At 37.1% G+C, this 16,001-nt stretch overlaps 1 protein-coding gene across 1 annotated transcript; it reads left to right on the top strand.

Moving 5' to 3' along the window:
- The first annotated feature begins 13,688 nt into the window (after positions 1-13,688).
- On the top strand, positions 13,689-15,182 carry LOC145685121 (uncharacterized). Its single transcript, XM_081757469.1, has one exon. The coding sequence runs from the start codon at positions 13,689-13,691 to the stop codon at positions 15,180-15,182; it is 1,494 nt and encodes a 497-aa protein (XP_081613595.1).
- The last annotated feature ends 819 nt before the right edge of the window (positions 15,183-16,001 follow it).

Consider the following 16,001-nt stretch of genomic DNA (forward strand, 5'->3'; position numbering starts at 1 on the left):
GACTTATACTAAAATATAGGGTTATTAATGAAATACTTATTTATGAATTATCAATAAAATTGTCCGAGTAATTTTTGAGAAAATCGTGAGGGAAAAATAACTCCCCGAATAAACTATCTCTTGAGGATTCTTTCAGGGTAAGCGAGTTATTCCATATTACTAGGTTTTTAATGAAATATTTATTTCTGAGTACGAACAAAATTGCTTGACTCATTTTTGAGAAAACCGTGGAGGAGAAACACCCCCAAGAGTAAACTACCCCTCGCATATTTTTTCAGGACAAACGAGTTTTGCCATATTGTTCGGTTATTAACGAAATATTTATTTTTGAAATATGAATAAACTCTTTTGAGTCGTTTTTGAGAAAATCGCCCAGACAACACTCCACCAAGAATAAACTACCCCTCGCATTTTTTTAGGACAAACGAGTTATGCCATATTGATAAGTTATTAATGAAATCTTTATTTATGAAATATGAACGAAAACATTTGAGTCCATTTTGAGAAAATCACTGAGAAAAAACTCTACCCCTTGTAGATTTTTCTCAGATAAATGCCTTATACCACAAAATAGGGTTGCTAATTAAATATTGATTTATAAAAAAAGAAAGAAAACAAGATCGTTAGAGCCAGTTATGAGAAAATATCTTTTTTCTATTTTCATCGTACAGGAAACTACCCTTGTTTTGGGAGTAGGAGGGAAATAAAAAAAAAACTATAGAAAACACTATGAAAATCTTAAACTAAAATTTGGTGCAGATAAGTTGAACGGTATGGCTTCTAGGCGAGTGCACAGAAAAGTGTAGCGAACGGACGGACGGACAGATAGACATCTATCGAAAAATAACTTTTTCGGTGTTAGGGGCTATAATACGTGTAAATTCGTTGAAATCTCAAATTTGATTTTTTTTCCGAACACCATACTTTCTTCTCCCATTTGTCACTTCAAAGTAAAAGGAACTCAGAACTACAGATAAAAGACACCTACTTTTACACATAGACATTTATTGATTTAAAACTGTTTTAGTTTGTGTCATTTCACTTCCAATTGAAAGGTTTTACAATGATTAACGGTATACCAATGACGAGACGGAAGTTTTGAGGAAGTAAATGCATTCAGAAGTCTAGGCTGCATTACAGCTATCAGCCTGTTTTTATTTCTGCAATTGTTAACAGCTGTAATTTCGTCCAAACGCTACATGAAATAATTTTTGGTTGACGTCATTGTGTTACTATTTTAGTATTGTTCTCTTCAGACTTGGTTGAAGTTTTGTCTTAACGGTTATACATTTTTCTTTCTTATTTCATCGTTACACATAAGAACAAAATGTTATGTTAAGTGGATAGATTCGAACCTACGAACATTGAGTTTATATTCTTCCAACACTTTACCAATGGACCAAGCTTTTCTTCACGTTAACGCCCGGTTACAGGGTTTACTACGATTTAAATAAAATGGCTGGCTGTTAGAATTCCCTGCTCACATATTTCGATAAATAATTTTCATTGCTTCGTAGATACGTAGAGCAATTTTTAGATACACATTTTAGGAGAGTGAATTTTGGTGTATATAATAATTTCATGCCAGGTAAAAGCTAGATATGTTTTGATAAAATGTTTCATATGTAGTTCTCAATAATAGGCTTGCTGTTCGGAGTGAAGTTCCAAGGTTCAGCATTGCCTAGCAGTTTTTGCTATTAATATCCCTTCTAACAATATTGGCAGTGGACAAAAGTTAGCCCGTGTTGAAGCTTTTTGCTCCTAATTTAGTTATTTTACTTTATTATTTAACGAATATATTGAAAATTGTCATCAGGCACGTATGCAGTAATTTATTTTGGGAGAAGTCCGACTTTAATATTAGGATAAATTATAATAAAATTTAAAAGATAATCCTTAAATTTAGGCTAAATTTACAGAAAAGTTGGGATTTCAGAGGGGAGTCCGGACCACCTGGACCCACCCCTAAATGCGTCCTTGTTTGTCAGTAACGTTTCCTCATTTTGAAACCCTCAAAAACTTCGGATATATAAAGGAAAACGAGTTATTTTCGATAAAATATCACTTCAAGGAGACGCGACAGTTTTATTGCACATGGTGGTATCCCACGTTCACAATGGCAAGAATTCATTAATTTTGGTTCTCTGTCATTGTGCTCTATCGAAAGGTTAGGTTTGTAACATATTACTCCTACGAACAAGCATGAGTGGCAGATAGGAATACTGAACACAACTCCAGAGAAATGCATGCTGACCTTACGTTTATAGCTACGCTTTGGTGATTTTCCCTCAAGGTCAATCGAGTGGTAATTCAGTTCCGTCTCTGTTCTTAAGCCATGTTCGTATTACTTCGAACAGTTTTGATAATGAAAAGCATGCTTCTTAATATAACAGACTTCTTTCGCGTAAGAAATCGAAACTCAGTTGGACAGAGCAACTAGTCTGTAAGAATTAGGTTGTTAGTTAGTTAGGAGCCCAGTACGAGTAAGGGTTTTTATTACTATTGTTTTTATCTTTTTTATGTGAGGAAAAATCAAATTGTGACATCGCGATATCAAATGTATTTGATTAGGTAGCTTTGTCTTAGCTAAACTTTAAACATCAGTAACCGTCGAAATTATTTCACTAACCGATCACTTACTGAACATTTCAAACACGTCAAACCAGTGGCATAACATGAAGGTTAACCTCTCCTCCGCAGTCCTTAGTTATGCGTCCGTACTTTCAAGGGCGGACTAAGGGCCGGGCGACTGCCCGGGGCGCCAGAGAAAGAGGGGCACCAAAACGAGCCTCAAAAAGTAAATTTTATAATGTGCTTTCTACTGACGTTTTTGGTTTATATTCTTGTAAAGTAGTGGCAATTGTATGATCTTTTTCCATTTCACTATGGAAGAAGAGAGTTTTATAGTACTAAGAGGGCTGTATCGAAAAATTGAGAGATGGCATGTAGAATAAAGAGTGCCGGGAATTAACTATTGTTTGTTTATTTGCTTGAGTTTAGCGTTCCACGGTTATGCCTTAATGGGCAAGGGAGATGTGGATAATAATTATAGTGGAATCCGAACCACTTTTATCGTTCAACAGTAATCCACCGGGAATTGGACCCGGTACCACAGAAGGCAGGCGTGCTAGCCACTAGACCAGGGGGGTGGAGTTGGTATTGTTTATAGCGGGCCATATTCTTTGTGAAGTTTTCCTAGGTAATGGATTTCTTTTTGAAAATCGGTTTAAAACAGGGGCGTCATTTAGGGAAGGCAGGGAGGGGCATTTGCCCCCCGTGAGTTTGAGATGTATATAGATTTTATCATTAGAATAGTAGTATATCAGTGAAGAAAGCGAAATTTTACTTATATCAAGAGGTCTTGCCCCCCCCCAAAGCAAAATCTGAAATGACGCTCCTGGTTTAAACTATTAAAAACACTATGATAAAATGTAAAATATAGGCTACTACTAGGGGAAGGGCGCCAAAAAGTCACTTTGCCCGTGTGAAAATTTGGCCTGCTCCGCCCCTGCGTACTTTCTGTATATTATTTGGCCTTGCAGCTTGTGCGGTCCCCACGCCACATTGTTGCGGGGGCGCTATTTACGCCTACCCTTCGAATGTAATTCAATAACTGTTTAAGAAATTCTACCATCAGCGTGAAAACGGGAATATATTTTTCTAATAGTCCCATAGAACTTTCACTCAGAATGCCAGATGCAATTTTTCAGAGTGGGCTCTGGCTAAGTAGAAGGAAGATCTGTTTCCTAAGTAAGTTCCTTTCAGAAAGTTTGCTATTTCTTTAACAGTGATATAAATAAACATATTCATCGTTATTAGCTCGACACCAAACCATCCTGGACAAATCCCTCTAGAACAATGATCGGCAAAAGTTATTCTGCCTAATTTTATAAGCGACTCAAGGGTGAAACACTTGTTAACGAAAGCAATGTTGTGTATATACTGCCTTGTTTCTGACAAAATATGAAGTCTTTTGTAATCTTTAGACACTTTTCCTATTCTTTTTGTCACCCTTGGTTGTGTAGGGAAGCCTCGAACAAATAAAGAAGAGGTAATATTACAGTTAAGGGGCGCTATAAATATATTAGGTATTTCTTTTGTTACCTAACCATAACGGCCTAGGGTCGTCTTCAGTAGAATAAAAAATGCTACGTGATATTACATTCACGAAGGAGGAAAGGATGCTCTAGATATATTTCTTATTCATTTTGTCTGCCCTGCTTCTCAGAAATTATATACCTTCTGTTGGAGAGTGCTGAAAAGAGAGGAGGGGAAATAAAACGTCGTGCCCAATCATACATTTTAAATTTTGTAACGAGGTTGCTCAAATTATTACTAAAGAAAGCACTTTAAACTAAGATGTCTTACAACATTATGTAAGGGTGGCATATTCAGGAATAATAATAATAATAATAATAATAATAATAATAATAATAATAATAATAATAAATATGAATGTCTTTGGAGAGCCGAAATTATGTGACACGAATCATTATAGGTAGAGCTTTAAGATGAGTGGTGATAAAGGAGGAAAAACAGGATTTTTCTCTCTGTGAATCTCTAACGTTAAGATTATGTGCTGAAGGTAAGAAGCATCATCATTCTACAATAGGTTGCTTTTACGTAGAATATCTATTACTTGAGCTCTCCTCCTTCGGGCAACTTTGCTTATGTAGTAAATTCAAACCAATTTCAATTTAAGACAAATATTTATAGAGAAAATTAAACATTTAATAGGGAAATCTGTTATCAAAATATCCATACACGTAGATAGAAGACTATGTACTGAGAAACATTGTGAAACTATAAAATTCTCCAAATTAGAATTAACATTTACTGGAAAACATTCGTTATACATCAGTGAGCACAGGGGAAATAATTACGAATCTGTTTGCAAACAAAAATTAGAGACACTAATGCAAATGCGACGATATTTTCTCTCTTTTCTTTTCTTTTTTTCTTTTCCTTTTTCTTTTCTTTTTTTTGGTATCGTCATGAGTTTTACACATATGTTACAATTTGATTCTTTCCCAAATAAAAAATAAATAAAATAACCTTAGTGATAAAAATGACAACAGTACTTCCACGGGATTCGAACCGTCTACCTTCGGTATACAAACTCGTTGCTTTATCTAACTGAGCTATTCGCTCTCTTGCGTAAGCTGAACCTGTTCTACAGTAAAGACGATTTTTCATTACGATTGGGCTAACAATTCGTCTTTTTCCATAGGTAATTTCCACTATTTGCACTATCTATACGTTAATACTTAGCATAGATTCATATATTTGGAGTCCGCTGATAATGCATATAATAAGACATATTAGAAATATTTCGTTAAAATTTTCGTTTGTAGATCTAATCCACGCTTCTCTCAATGACATAGATGTCGCTGCTTCGTGTTGAACTGCAGAATTCCCTCGCGTTCTTGAAAATTTCCCACTTTAGCAGAGTTGGTAATTCTCGAGATTTCTGTCGATTTAATGTTTTTTGCTTCTAATTTCTTTATTTTAAGCTAATATCTAACACAAATATTAAAAACGGGTTTGTTATTAACCTGTCCTGCTGGGGAAACCTTCCGAAATTTCGAACATATAAAGAAAACGGAGATATTTTTAAAAAACTTCAAAATAAAGAGACGCGTCATTTATTTTGCTCATGGTAGTACATCATCATTATCTACTCTAAATAATTAAATTGCAACAATACAGTTTAGTTTGTAGTTGAGTGTGCCTGCTCAAATCAAAATATGATTATGTCCCTTGAAATAGGTAATTAAATTGTAGCAACTCAATTTTTGATTTGCAATTAAATAATCACAATCGCTTTAAATCTGCAAATTGTTTGCACTCTAGCGCCATCTAGCCTATTGGCATCAGGCTGGCAACGCAAATAGCTACGCGGACGCCTATTAACACGACTGTTAACTATTAGAAATTAACATTGCTCACAGACTGAGACTTTTCCTTTTATAATAAGAATGTAAATAAACAATTAAAAAAAAAGCAGAATGTTAATGTTATTTTACAAGACTTCTAAGTCAAACTGAAATGTTTACGTGCCTTTAACGAGACTTTCTTGTAAGAAACTAACATTGGCCTTGTTAAGTAGATGCATACGTATAAACTTCAAGTAAAATGTGAAAGAAAACATAAAGTTTCCAAGCAAGTCTTTATGTTAATTAAAATTTCTCCTCAACAGATGTTGGAATAACTTAAGTCTGTAAGTTAGATAAATCATCTTGAAGATATAGTATGCTGATATAAATAAATAAAAAAAAAAATCCCCTCCGTTTTTTTGTTGAAATGTGACTAAATTTTACAGTTTTAATTTTACAAATATACGTTCAATCAAATTAGAAATTTAATGCTTATGGTTTCTAAAATTAAAGTAATAATGACGTTAAATGAGTCTGAGGCTCAGATTGGGTGCTCTGTGATGTCAGAGTCTTGTAGCTCGTATTCTCAGTAAATCACGGAAAAAGAACAAAGAAAAGACAACAAATCTAGAAGTTGATAGAAGATAGTGGTGGCCAAGGCATAGTTAACGGTTCTGCAGGTACATTACTCGTTAATTTATGCGTGCACTGCCAAAGTTTTATTGCATTCCGCCTAACTCGTTCCCTCCTCTTCTTTGTTCAACCTGGTGGTCCCGCGCAACGTAATCGCTAACGGTCTCGTATTTGGTGCGGGCACTCCCGGTAGGGACACTCGGTCAAAAAAGTGTAAAAGCTCTTTCAGGCCAAGCTATTCTTAGTGAGATTTTTCTGGGTTTTAGTCATTCACACCAGATGGTCATAGATACCGAAAGTCCAGAAATCTAATTCCTAATTCCTAATCCTTGCTCAGTCTGTCCTCTCTGTCCAGGCTCTGATTGCAAGAGCGCGCTCCTATGTCATTCATCGGTCGGTTGGAAATAACTGGCCTGGATAAAAGGAAGATAAATTGAGTTAGAGACGATAATTTTATTTTTAACTTTTTAACAAACTTCATATCTGGAAAATTGTCCGTGTTAAAAGAAAAAAAAAAAAACTTTAAATATTATAGTTCGGGTCGAATTCGACCCAAGAACATATATATCGTTGCTTACTTTTGATTGAGCAAATATAATTTCTCAATATAGTGCTTGCCTTTCCTGGCTTGAAGGAAGTAGAATTTATTATAAGTATGCTATTGTAAATTACTAAAATATATACGTTCTTCTTAAAAGTACTACTAATTTCGACGTTTTACCTCTGAAGCAGCACTAGATAGGATCCGACCCAACCGTAAGGAAATGAATTATTATTTTCAATGATCTTAACCTTCCTTAGTATGTTGCACTATGAAGCCGTAGACTCTATAAGATCATTGAAAATAATAATTCATTTCCTTTAACTGCATAATAAATACTTGTCAGCGGCCAACTTCGCAGTATTATCACACTTAAATCTTATTCCATGGGAGAGATCTTTTAACTTTAAAAATCACTAAATACAAATGTTGAGCGTTATATCGATTGTAGTTTATGCATTTCGGACAAGGTGTTTTTTAAAGTGAAGATTACTAACCAAGTTTATCATATATTATTGCCATTATTACCAGTATTATAGTTGTTTCTATAATTATCACGTGCATAACGAATATACAATATTTTTTTTGTAATATACGATAATTTTCTTCTCTGAGGTTGGCAACTGTGCTATTAAATAAACTAGTAACTGTTTCCAAAGCTTTTCGTATAGACCAAAAATTTGGGTGCGTAGTTTACGACGTCATGGTTATTGGGCACCCAAATTTGTACTGTATACTATACAGTAGGTCAGGGGCGGATCCAGGACCGACTTCGGGGGGGGGGACGGTGGGTTGTCATACTGCTACTTTTAAGGGCTCCAAACTTTGGGATGGGTTTTATTTATATATATATATATATATATATATATATATATATATATATATATATATATATAAGATAAGGAAGCTTCTTCTTCTAGGGAGGGGGGCGATTGCCCCGATCGCCCCCCTGGATCCGCCCTTGCAGTAGGTCCTAAAAGCGTCTTGTAGACATTTATCTAGTTTATTTTCTACATTTTTGACACTCTTCATTGTGTTTTAAGTTATTCACAATTGTTTTTTAAAAAATTTGAGGATAGATAGAGAAGAGCCTGAATTTAAAGTAATTATTCAGAAAGGTAAAAGTCATGGTGATTGGAACGAAGCAGTCTGTATCTAATATAGAATTAAGAGAGAAGAAAATAGAACAAGTGAGTGGTTTTCGATAGATACCTGGGTAATATTATTAGTGACGATAGGAAGTGCAAACGTGAAATAAAAGAAAGAATAGAAATGACGAAACAAGCCTTTAGGACTAAGAAAAGTCCTGTATTTTGTAGGACCTTAAATAAAGAGTTGAGAAAAAAAAACTCATAAAATGTTTCGTGTGGAGTGTTGTACTGTAGGAGTCAGAAACATAGACTTTACATAAAAATGATGAAAACGAACGGAAGCTTTCGAAATGTGGGTATGGAGAAGAATGGAAAGAATTAGTTGGGTCGAGCGGAAAACGAATGAGAGGGTATTAGAAATGGTGGAAGAGAAAAGAACAGTTTTAGATATTATTAAGAAGAGAAAGAGAAACTGGTTGGGACATTGGCTAAGAAGGAATTGTATCATGAGGGACGTGCTAGAGGGTATGGTGGCAGGAAAGAGTAGGAGAAGGAGACTACAATTAACCCTTTGGGGATCCTGGCTTTTTGGGCTATTTTTTAGACTTTCAGTCAAGCAGCTACTGTATCGTCACTATTTATCCTAGGATCATGGTTCATACCTCATTCTCTTCAGAATAGAGCTGGCTTTCAAATGATGCCACTTGCGTGCTCATACCATATACCAGAAGCGGGGGAAAAATGTCAAAGTGAAAATTTCGGAGGGAAAAATTTTTTCTCGAACTTTGGCCCCCCCTGGACCTCCCCTGTGTGATCGTAGCCATCTAAAAAAAATCTGAGAAATAGTACTTAGTTTACTGAATGTGTGGGCCAAATTTCAAGTTTCTATCTTGAATAGTAAGGGCGGGAGAATTTTTATCAAAAATTTCCACAGTGCCCCAAAGTACCATAAAACACTATGATCTCAGGGAAAAAAATCCTGAGACATCCCTAATTACCCTAGGACTATAATCCGCCAATCATTCTCTTCAGAATAGAACTGTCTTTCAGGCGGTACCATTCATATGTCTCCATCATGTATCTAAGGCGGGAAATTCCTGAAAAAAGGGATTTTTGGGGGCAAAATTTCCCTTTTTTCAACTTTTGCCCCTCTGGACCCCCCTGTTTTTACGCAGAAATCGGAAAAAAACTTCTGGTAAATACTACTCGGTGGACTAAATGTTTGTGCAAAATTTCAATCTTCTACGTGAAAAAATAGGCCTGCCAGAGAAAATTTCCCTACTTTGCCCCACTTTTACCCTATACAGAAGTATATTTGGATAAAAATTCACTGAGACGGCCCTAATTACCCTATAATAATAATTCGACCGTCGTTCTCTTCAGAATGGAACGGCCTTTCAGACGGTATGACTCACGTGGTCCTATCATGTTTTTTTGGCGGGAAAATGACGAAAAACGGGATTTTTGGGGTAAATATCCCTATTTTTACCCCTTTGCCCGTCTGGTTCCCCCCTTGTTTTAGCACTGACATCGGAACAAAAAATCTGGTAAATAGTACTCGGTGGACTGAATGTTTGTGCAAAATTTCAATCTTCTACGTTCAAAAATAAGCCCGCCAAAAAATATATATACCGAAAATGCCCCATATTTCCCTATATAGAAGTAAATTTTTCAAAAAATCCCTGAGACGTCCCTAATTACCCTAGAATAATAATTCGACCGTCATTCTCTTCAGAATAGAACTGCCTTTCAGACGGTATGACTCACGTGGTCCTATCTTGTATGTGAGGCGGGAAAATGACGAGATACGGGATTTTGGGGGTAAAAAATTCCTATTTTTACCCCTTTTCCCCTCTGGTTCCCCCCCCCTGTTTTGGCACTGACATCGGAACAAAAAATCTGGTAAATACTACTCGGTCGACTGAATGTTTGTGCAAAATTTCAATCTTCTACGTAGAAAAATAAGCCCGCCAAAAAATATTGAACATAGGCTTAGAAAATGAGAAAATAAATTTTTGACTTATGACGTCATCACCTCCTATGTCTGGACGCAGGACGGTCTGAAACCATACGTAATGTCTTCTACAAGGCCTCTGGACTTGGAAAACAAAAAAAAAAAAACAAAAAAAAAAACAAAAAAAAAAAACAAAAAAAAAAAAACCCGGACGAAAAAGCTCAAATAGAAGAGAAATAACGCAATGTACCATGAAAAGTGCATATGGTACAAATTGTACCATAGGATCCCCAAAGGGTTAATGAACGATATCAAAACAGAAAAAATCGTACGTGAAGACGAAGAGATTAGGAGAAGACCATGAAGCATGGAAGCTTCTCAGTTGTGGCAAGTGACCTGCCAAAATAATGACAGAATACCTATGATGATAATTTCAATTATCGATGCAGGAAATATTATGCGTAACTTTAAATATCGAATCATTTCTTATAATGTTCTTGAAAACAAAAAATATACACTAGTACAATTTTAAAGATGTCTGAAATCTCTCTTTTATTTTTGCTCCCCCTTTTTTGTTTTGTAATAATTTCTTCATTGGTGTTTCATTGTTTCTGAAAGATGTCACATCTAAACCATATTTTACCTCAAGGTACGTTTTAATTAACTTTAAACTAGTTTCTGCTAATTAAACTAATGAAGTATTGTTACAGACGTGTAAACTTTAAACAAACGAAATATGACAATATCGGTGCAAACAAAACATCTGTCATAATTAAAATGAAGAAAATCAAGCCATTACAGATAAACAAAAAGCATGTACCAGTATATTTACAGTACTACTAATAATAAAACTTCGATAAACATTTGTTTCTGATAAATCATGTTATGTATCTGAATATTGTTTTTGTCTGGAATGTGCTTTTCAAAATAGCGACGCATGTACGACAACAACGTTCTTACGTAGTAATGTGATTATTTCATACGAGCAGATTGCCCGTTTTTCGCTCAGGGAGAATACGTTTCATTTTGTACCTAAACGGAATGGGGGCTGAACTTGGATTTAAACGGCATCGGAAGTGTCACTGCTCATCTCAGCAACCTCGAAAACTATGGATTCGATATTAATATTGGTCATTTTCGATCATTTTTAAATATCTCTCCCTCTCCTAAATTGTACGCAAAGTGAAATGATTAAAAAAAAACAAAAAAACAAAAAAAAAACATCCCAAGCCGGAATCTCATATATGTTGAAAATTTTGATTGAGATTGGTCGGATAGTTTAAGGGTTACTAAATCATAAACATAGTCACTTTTATTTTCATATAGCTATATTTATTTTTATATATCTCCTCCTTCCTCTCCCTTAACAAGGGAAGTTTGGGAGGGAGCATTCGCCTGCAGAGAAACTAAGCATGTCATTTGAAAGAACAATTCATGCTGATTACAACAAGCATTGCAATTCTTGTACGGTTGAGAACTTTTCGAGAGATTGAACGTTAAATGCACGATTGCGCCTCCTAGCGACCTACTGTTATTATGCAATTTTGATGATTTGAACTTGCTATCGCTTGATCACTGGGGTACATTCACAGACAAATTGTCCATTGCAAGTTGGATGTAGTAATGAGCGCAAGAGTTTTGGTCTTGCAGTTTATGCAAGAGTCTTGTATGTAAGACCAAGACTAAGACCAAGACATTTATGCTCAAAAGTCTTGCGCAAATACAGTAGTACTTGATTTTTTTATAGAATGTAAAAAGGAAGGGGAAAAAATCATTACATTTTTCACTTTAATTTCTTGGCTTCAGTAAAAATGCAGCTAGAGTGAATATGTTCCCAATAGTTTATGCAATCCGTGTGAGTCGATCTGCCCCTGCAGCATATAGCTACAGTATGTCGTTTTCTGAATCGGTTGTTCGCGTTTTCTGTAGTTATTACTCGTTTTAAAGCCACACATGTGTCATTTTGCGCCATGTGAGCTTTTTGGTGGACAAACACCGTGTGCGTGGAAATTTTTGTGTGTGCTCATAAAATTAATATCGAAATAACATTTTCATGATATGACATAATCTTCGTGTATGTGACCGCAAGTTTGATTTCATGGGCGGATGCTTATACGTTAATAATTGTTCATCAATATAACTTTTAGCCTCCTGAAGAAATGAAAGAAACCTGACGCCTTTAGATTGTAAAAATAATTTTGCAGTTCATAGTATTTCAGTAATCTGTGCCATCTTGATTTTTTCATGCGTCCCAGGGGTAGCCTCCCCACTTTGAGAACCAGTCTAGTATTGGATCTGTAAAAAAATATAAAAAGATTACGAAACGTTGTGATTTATGTTATAAGTAGTGAAGCGTGGGCACTCATTGAAAAAATAAAGGTCATTGCCTATATTGTACACTATCATCATACTTACACGATGGTAAAATATATTATATTTAGAAACATATATTGTATTTCTGTTACTATTGGTGCATTGTAGAATTTATTATCCTTTATATCTGGAGTAAAATTTACCTATGGAAAGCATAAGATTTCATAAAAGCAAGGCTTGCAAGACTCTTGCAAGGAAGACCAAGACCAAGACTACCCGGATGTTGTTCTTAGTCTTGCATTTGCTCATCACTAGTTGGATGGCGGATGGCAAAGACGTAATGGTTGAGAAAATATCAAAGAACTGCATACGGTTTGTACAACCATTTGATGTATTTGGATTTTGATCAATCAAAGATGATGGCAGGAGATTTATATATAGTACGGAACTTCTTCATCCGGACGTTATGATGTACCAACGAAACAATCAAATACAGTTCGTGCCCATGCTAATGAACCCGCTCCGATCACCGCGATGCATTGAATTGTTTCAGTTTGCGTCCACAAGGCAAGCTACCGAACAAATTATGTACCGTAAAACGGGGCTACTTTGACATTTAGGGTTAGTTTGACATAGAGCGGGGCTACTTTGACAGATGAGCAATTCTTGCTTCCTGTGAGAATTGTTGCATATACTTTCATAGATAAAGGCTGATATGGTGTCCACGGTGAGAATTGCCGGAAGGGATGAGGGATTTCTCCCATTGTATTTCTACTCCCTCTCAATATCCTTCCTGTCCCCCAATATATAATATAAGGACTTCTAGATCCGCCACTGTTTATTCCCCCCAAAAATAAATAATCTATTTCGCACTCTGACGATATATATCAACGTGTCGTAAACAAGCTCAGAAAAAGAAAATCTTATGTAAGTAATAAGTTCCGTATTTTTTTCTTTCTTTTCATTCTTTTCTGTAATTTGTCAGTGTTACTTTCTTTAATGAACAATGGATACCGGTAAGGCCCACGCAGGACACAAAGGAACGCCGACAGAAGGAAACACCGGCAAATATTGTGATACCGATGCCATTGTTGTATTGTAAGACTATTGTTTGATAGAGAACGGATTTTTTTTTAAGTACCGCAGACTGGACACTGGAGCTAAATGTTGTCTGCCTTTCTTTCTCTTTACAAGCTACTGCGCATTACAATAAGTCCTTCGAAGCGAATAGCACGTGTTAGCCGTAATCTGCGTCAGGCCCAGTTAACACCACGGAAAAAATGGTGAGGCATTACCAACAAAAGCCATGTGCCCGCAAGTATCCCAACTTCTTCGACGAGCAGATTGAGCAAGCATTGGATGCAATCAAGAAGGGGATGTCGCAGGCCAAAGCCAGCAGGACATTCCGAATCCCGCGCACCACATTGCTTAATAAAGTCCACGGTAGCCACATGGGAGTGCCCGGGCATCTACCTGTGTTTGAAAAAGTGGAGGAGGAAATGCTTGCCAACGCCCTAGCTACGGCAACCGATTGGAGCTTTCCATTGACATCCAGCGACATTCGTGAGGTGACATCCAAGTACGTGGAGAAGCAGGGGCGAGTTGTGGAGCAGTGGATAGGAAGGAGCAACGTCCCAGGTCTCGACTACGTGAAGGCGTTCGCTGCAAGGAACAACTTACGTCAACGATTGGCGACGAACATCAAGGGTGCAAGAGCACAAGTTGGAGAGCCAGAGGTCAAGAAGTTCTTTCAGAACATATCCACTGTCCTAAAAAATGCTGAACCTAGGAATGTTTACAACTACGACGAAACCTGTGTCGTGGATGATCCTGGAGCTATAAAGGTTATTGTTCCTTGGGGACATAGACGTGTTGAGCGGGTGGCGGAACATTCCAAAATGTCAACAAGCATCATGTTCTGTGGATCGGCTGACGGCCAACTTCTGCCACCAATGGTTGTATACAGGTCCAAATTTCTCAACCAGAACTGGACACAAGGAGGCCCACCAGGGACCAGGTATGCAAGCAGTCCAAAAGGGTGGTTCGACATGAACTTGTTCGAGAGGTGGTTTTTCGAAGTTCTTGTCCCACACCTCGAGAAGAACACCACTCCGACTGGCCTTAAGATTGTTATCGGAGACAACCTTGCCAGCCATTTCTCCCCTGCTGTCATTCAAGAAGCCAAGGAGAGAAATATCTACCTGGTTGCTCTTCCACCGAACTCGACGCATTTGCTCCAGCCGCTAGACGTGGGTGTGTATGAGCCATTAAAGAGGAAGTGGAGAGCCGTACGGAGGTCATGGCGGAAGGAGTCCCGACGAAAAGGATCGATTCCCAAGGAACACTTTCCTGGTCTACTGTGCCGACTAATGGATTCCCTGGCTCCCACCGTAGGCGAGAACCTGAAGCCAGGATTCCGCGCTACAGGTCTTGTTCCCTTCAACGTTGAAGCTCCGCTCTCAAAGTTACCGAAAGCGCGCGATAGCACACAGGTCGAGAGAGAAATGAACGCAAGTCTCCTAGACTTTCTTCGGGAATCCGTAGCGGGACCAAGCACCAGAGCAAGCACGAGCAGAGGAAGAAAGATCGTGGCTTCTCCTGGAAAGCGGTTGCTCTCACGAGAAGAAGAACCGGGAACTGCAGCGAACACGAACGGAAGGAAGCAAGGGAAGAAGAATTTTGGCACCTCAATTTCTGGCCGCCGCCGCGCGAAAAGAAGCCCACAAAGGAAGATAGAAGGCTATGACGAAAACATGTGCCATTTGTATGTGTGACTATCGAAAGTACAAGGGTGGAAGAGAGTGGATTCAATGTGTCCTGTGCAAAAAATGGGTGTGTGGGTTTTGTAATGGTGGATCAAAAAATCCTCAATATGCTTGTTACGACTGTGATGTTGAAGACTAAGGTTTTTCTTTCCATTGTTATATGTAAAGATAACATACCGGTACATATGTAATTATGTTATAAGTAAAGTAAAGTAAAAAAAATAAAGTAGAGTAAAAAATAAAGTAACAATGTAAGATGAAACACCGTGTATGTTCAAAGTAAAAGATGTTAAAAGTAAAGCTTTAGAAAAACTTGTATAGTGGTGTATAATGATGTACCACAACAAAATAAAGATTTCGTGCTTACCAAGTATACAGCATACCGTACCTTACAATGACCAAAACAGTGTTTTATACACTTTACATAAATTCCATGTCAAAATAAGTCCATAAGTTGAGTAACATTCACCTTATGCAGCAAATACATAAGATGTCAAAGTAGCCCCACTTCGGGGCTACTTTGACCGGTATTTGTTAATTTGTTCCCGCCAAAACTTACTTGTAGAGACTTAGGTTTAGTAGTGGATGTGATAGCCTAGATACCTATTGTTATGATGAGAATAGTATCATTCATTGGTTGCAGAAAGTGTCCCGTGTACACATCTAAACTAGCCCAAACCCTGTCAAAGTAGCCCCGTTTTATTGAATCACCTGTCAAGTTTGCTTTTCGCTTTGGTTATGCGAATTGTTTTCTTGACTGATACAACGCAATTGCACCTATAAAATGCTCATGGTGCAAGGAAGTTTTTTTTTTTTTTTTTTTTTGCC

The sequence above is a fragment of the Thermobia domestica genome, chromosome 5 (assembly GCF_964235325.1).
Source record: "Thermobia domestica chromosome 5, izTheDome1.hap1.1, whole genome shotgun sequence".
Classification (NCBI taxonomy): Eukaryota; Metazoa; Arthropoda; class Insecta; order Zygentoma; family Lepismatidae; genus Thermobia; species Thermobia domestica.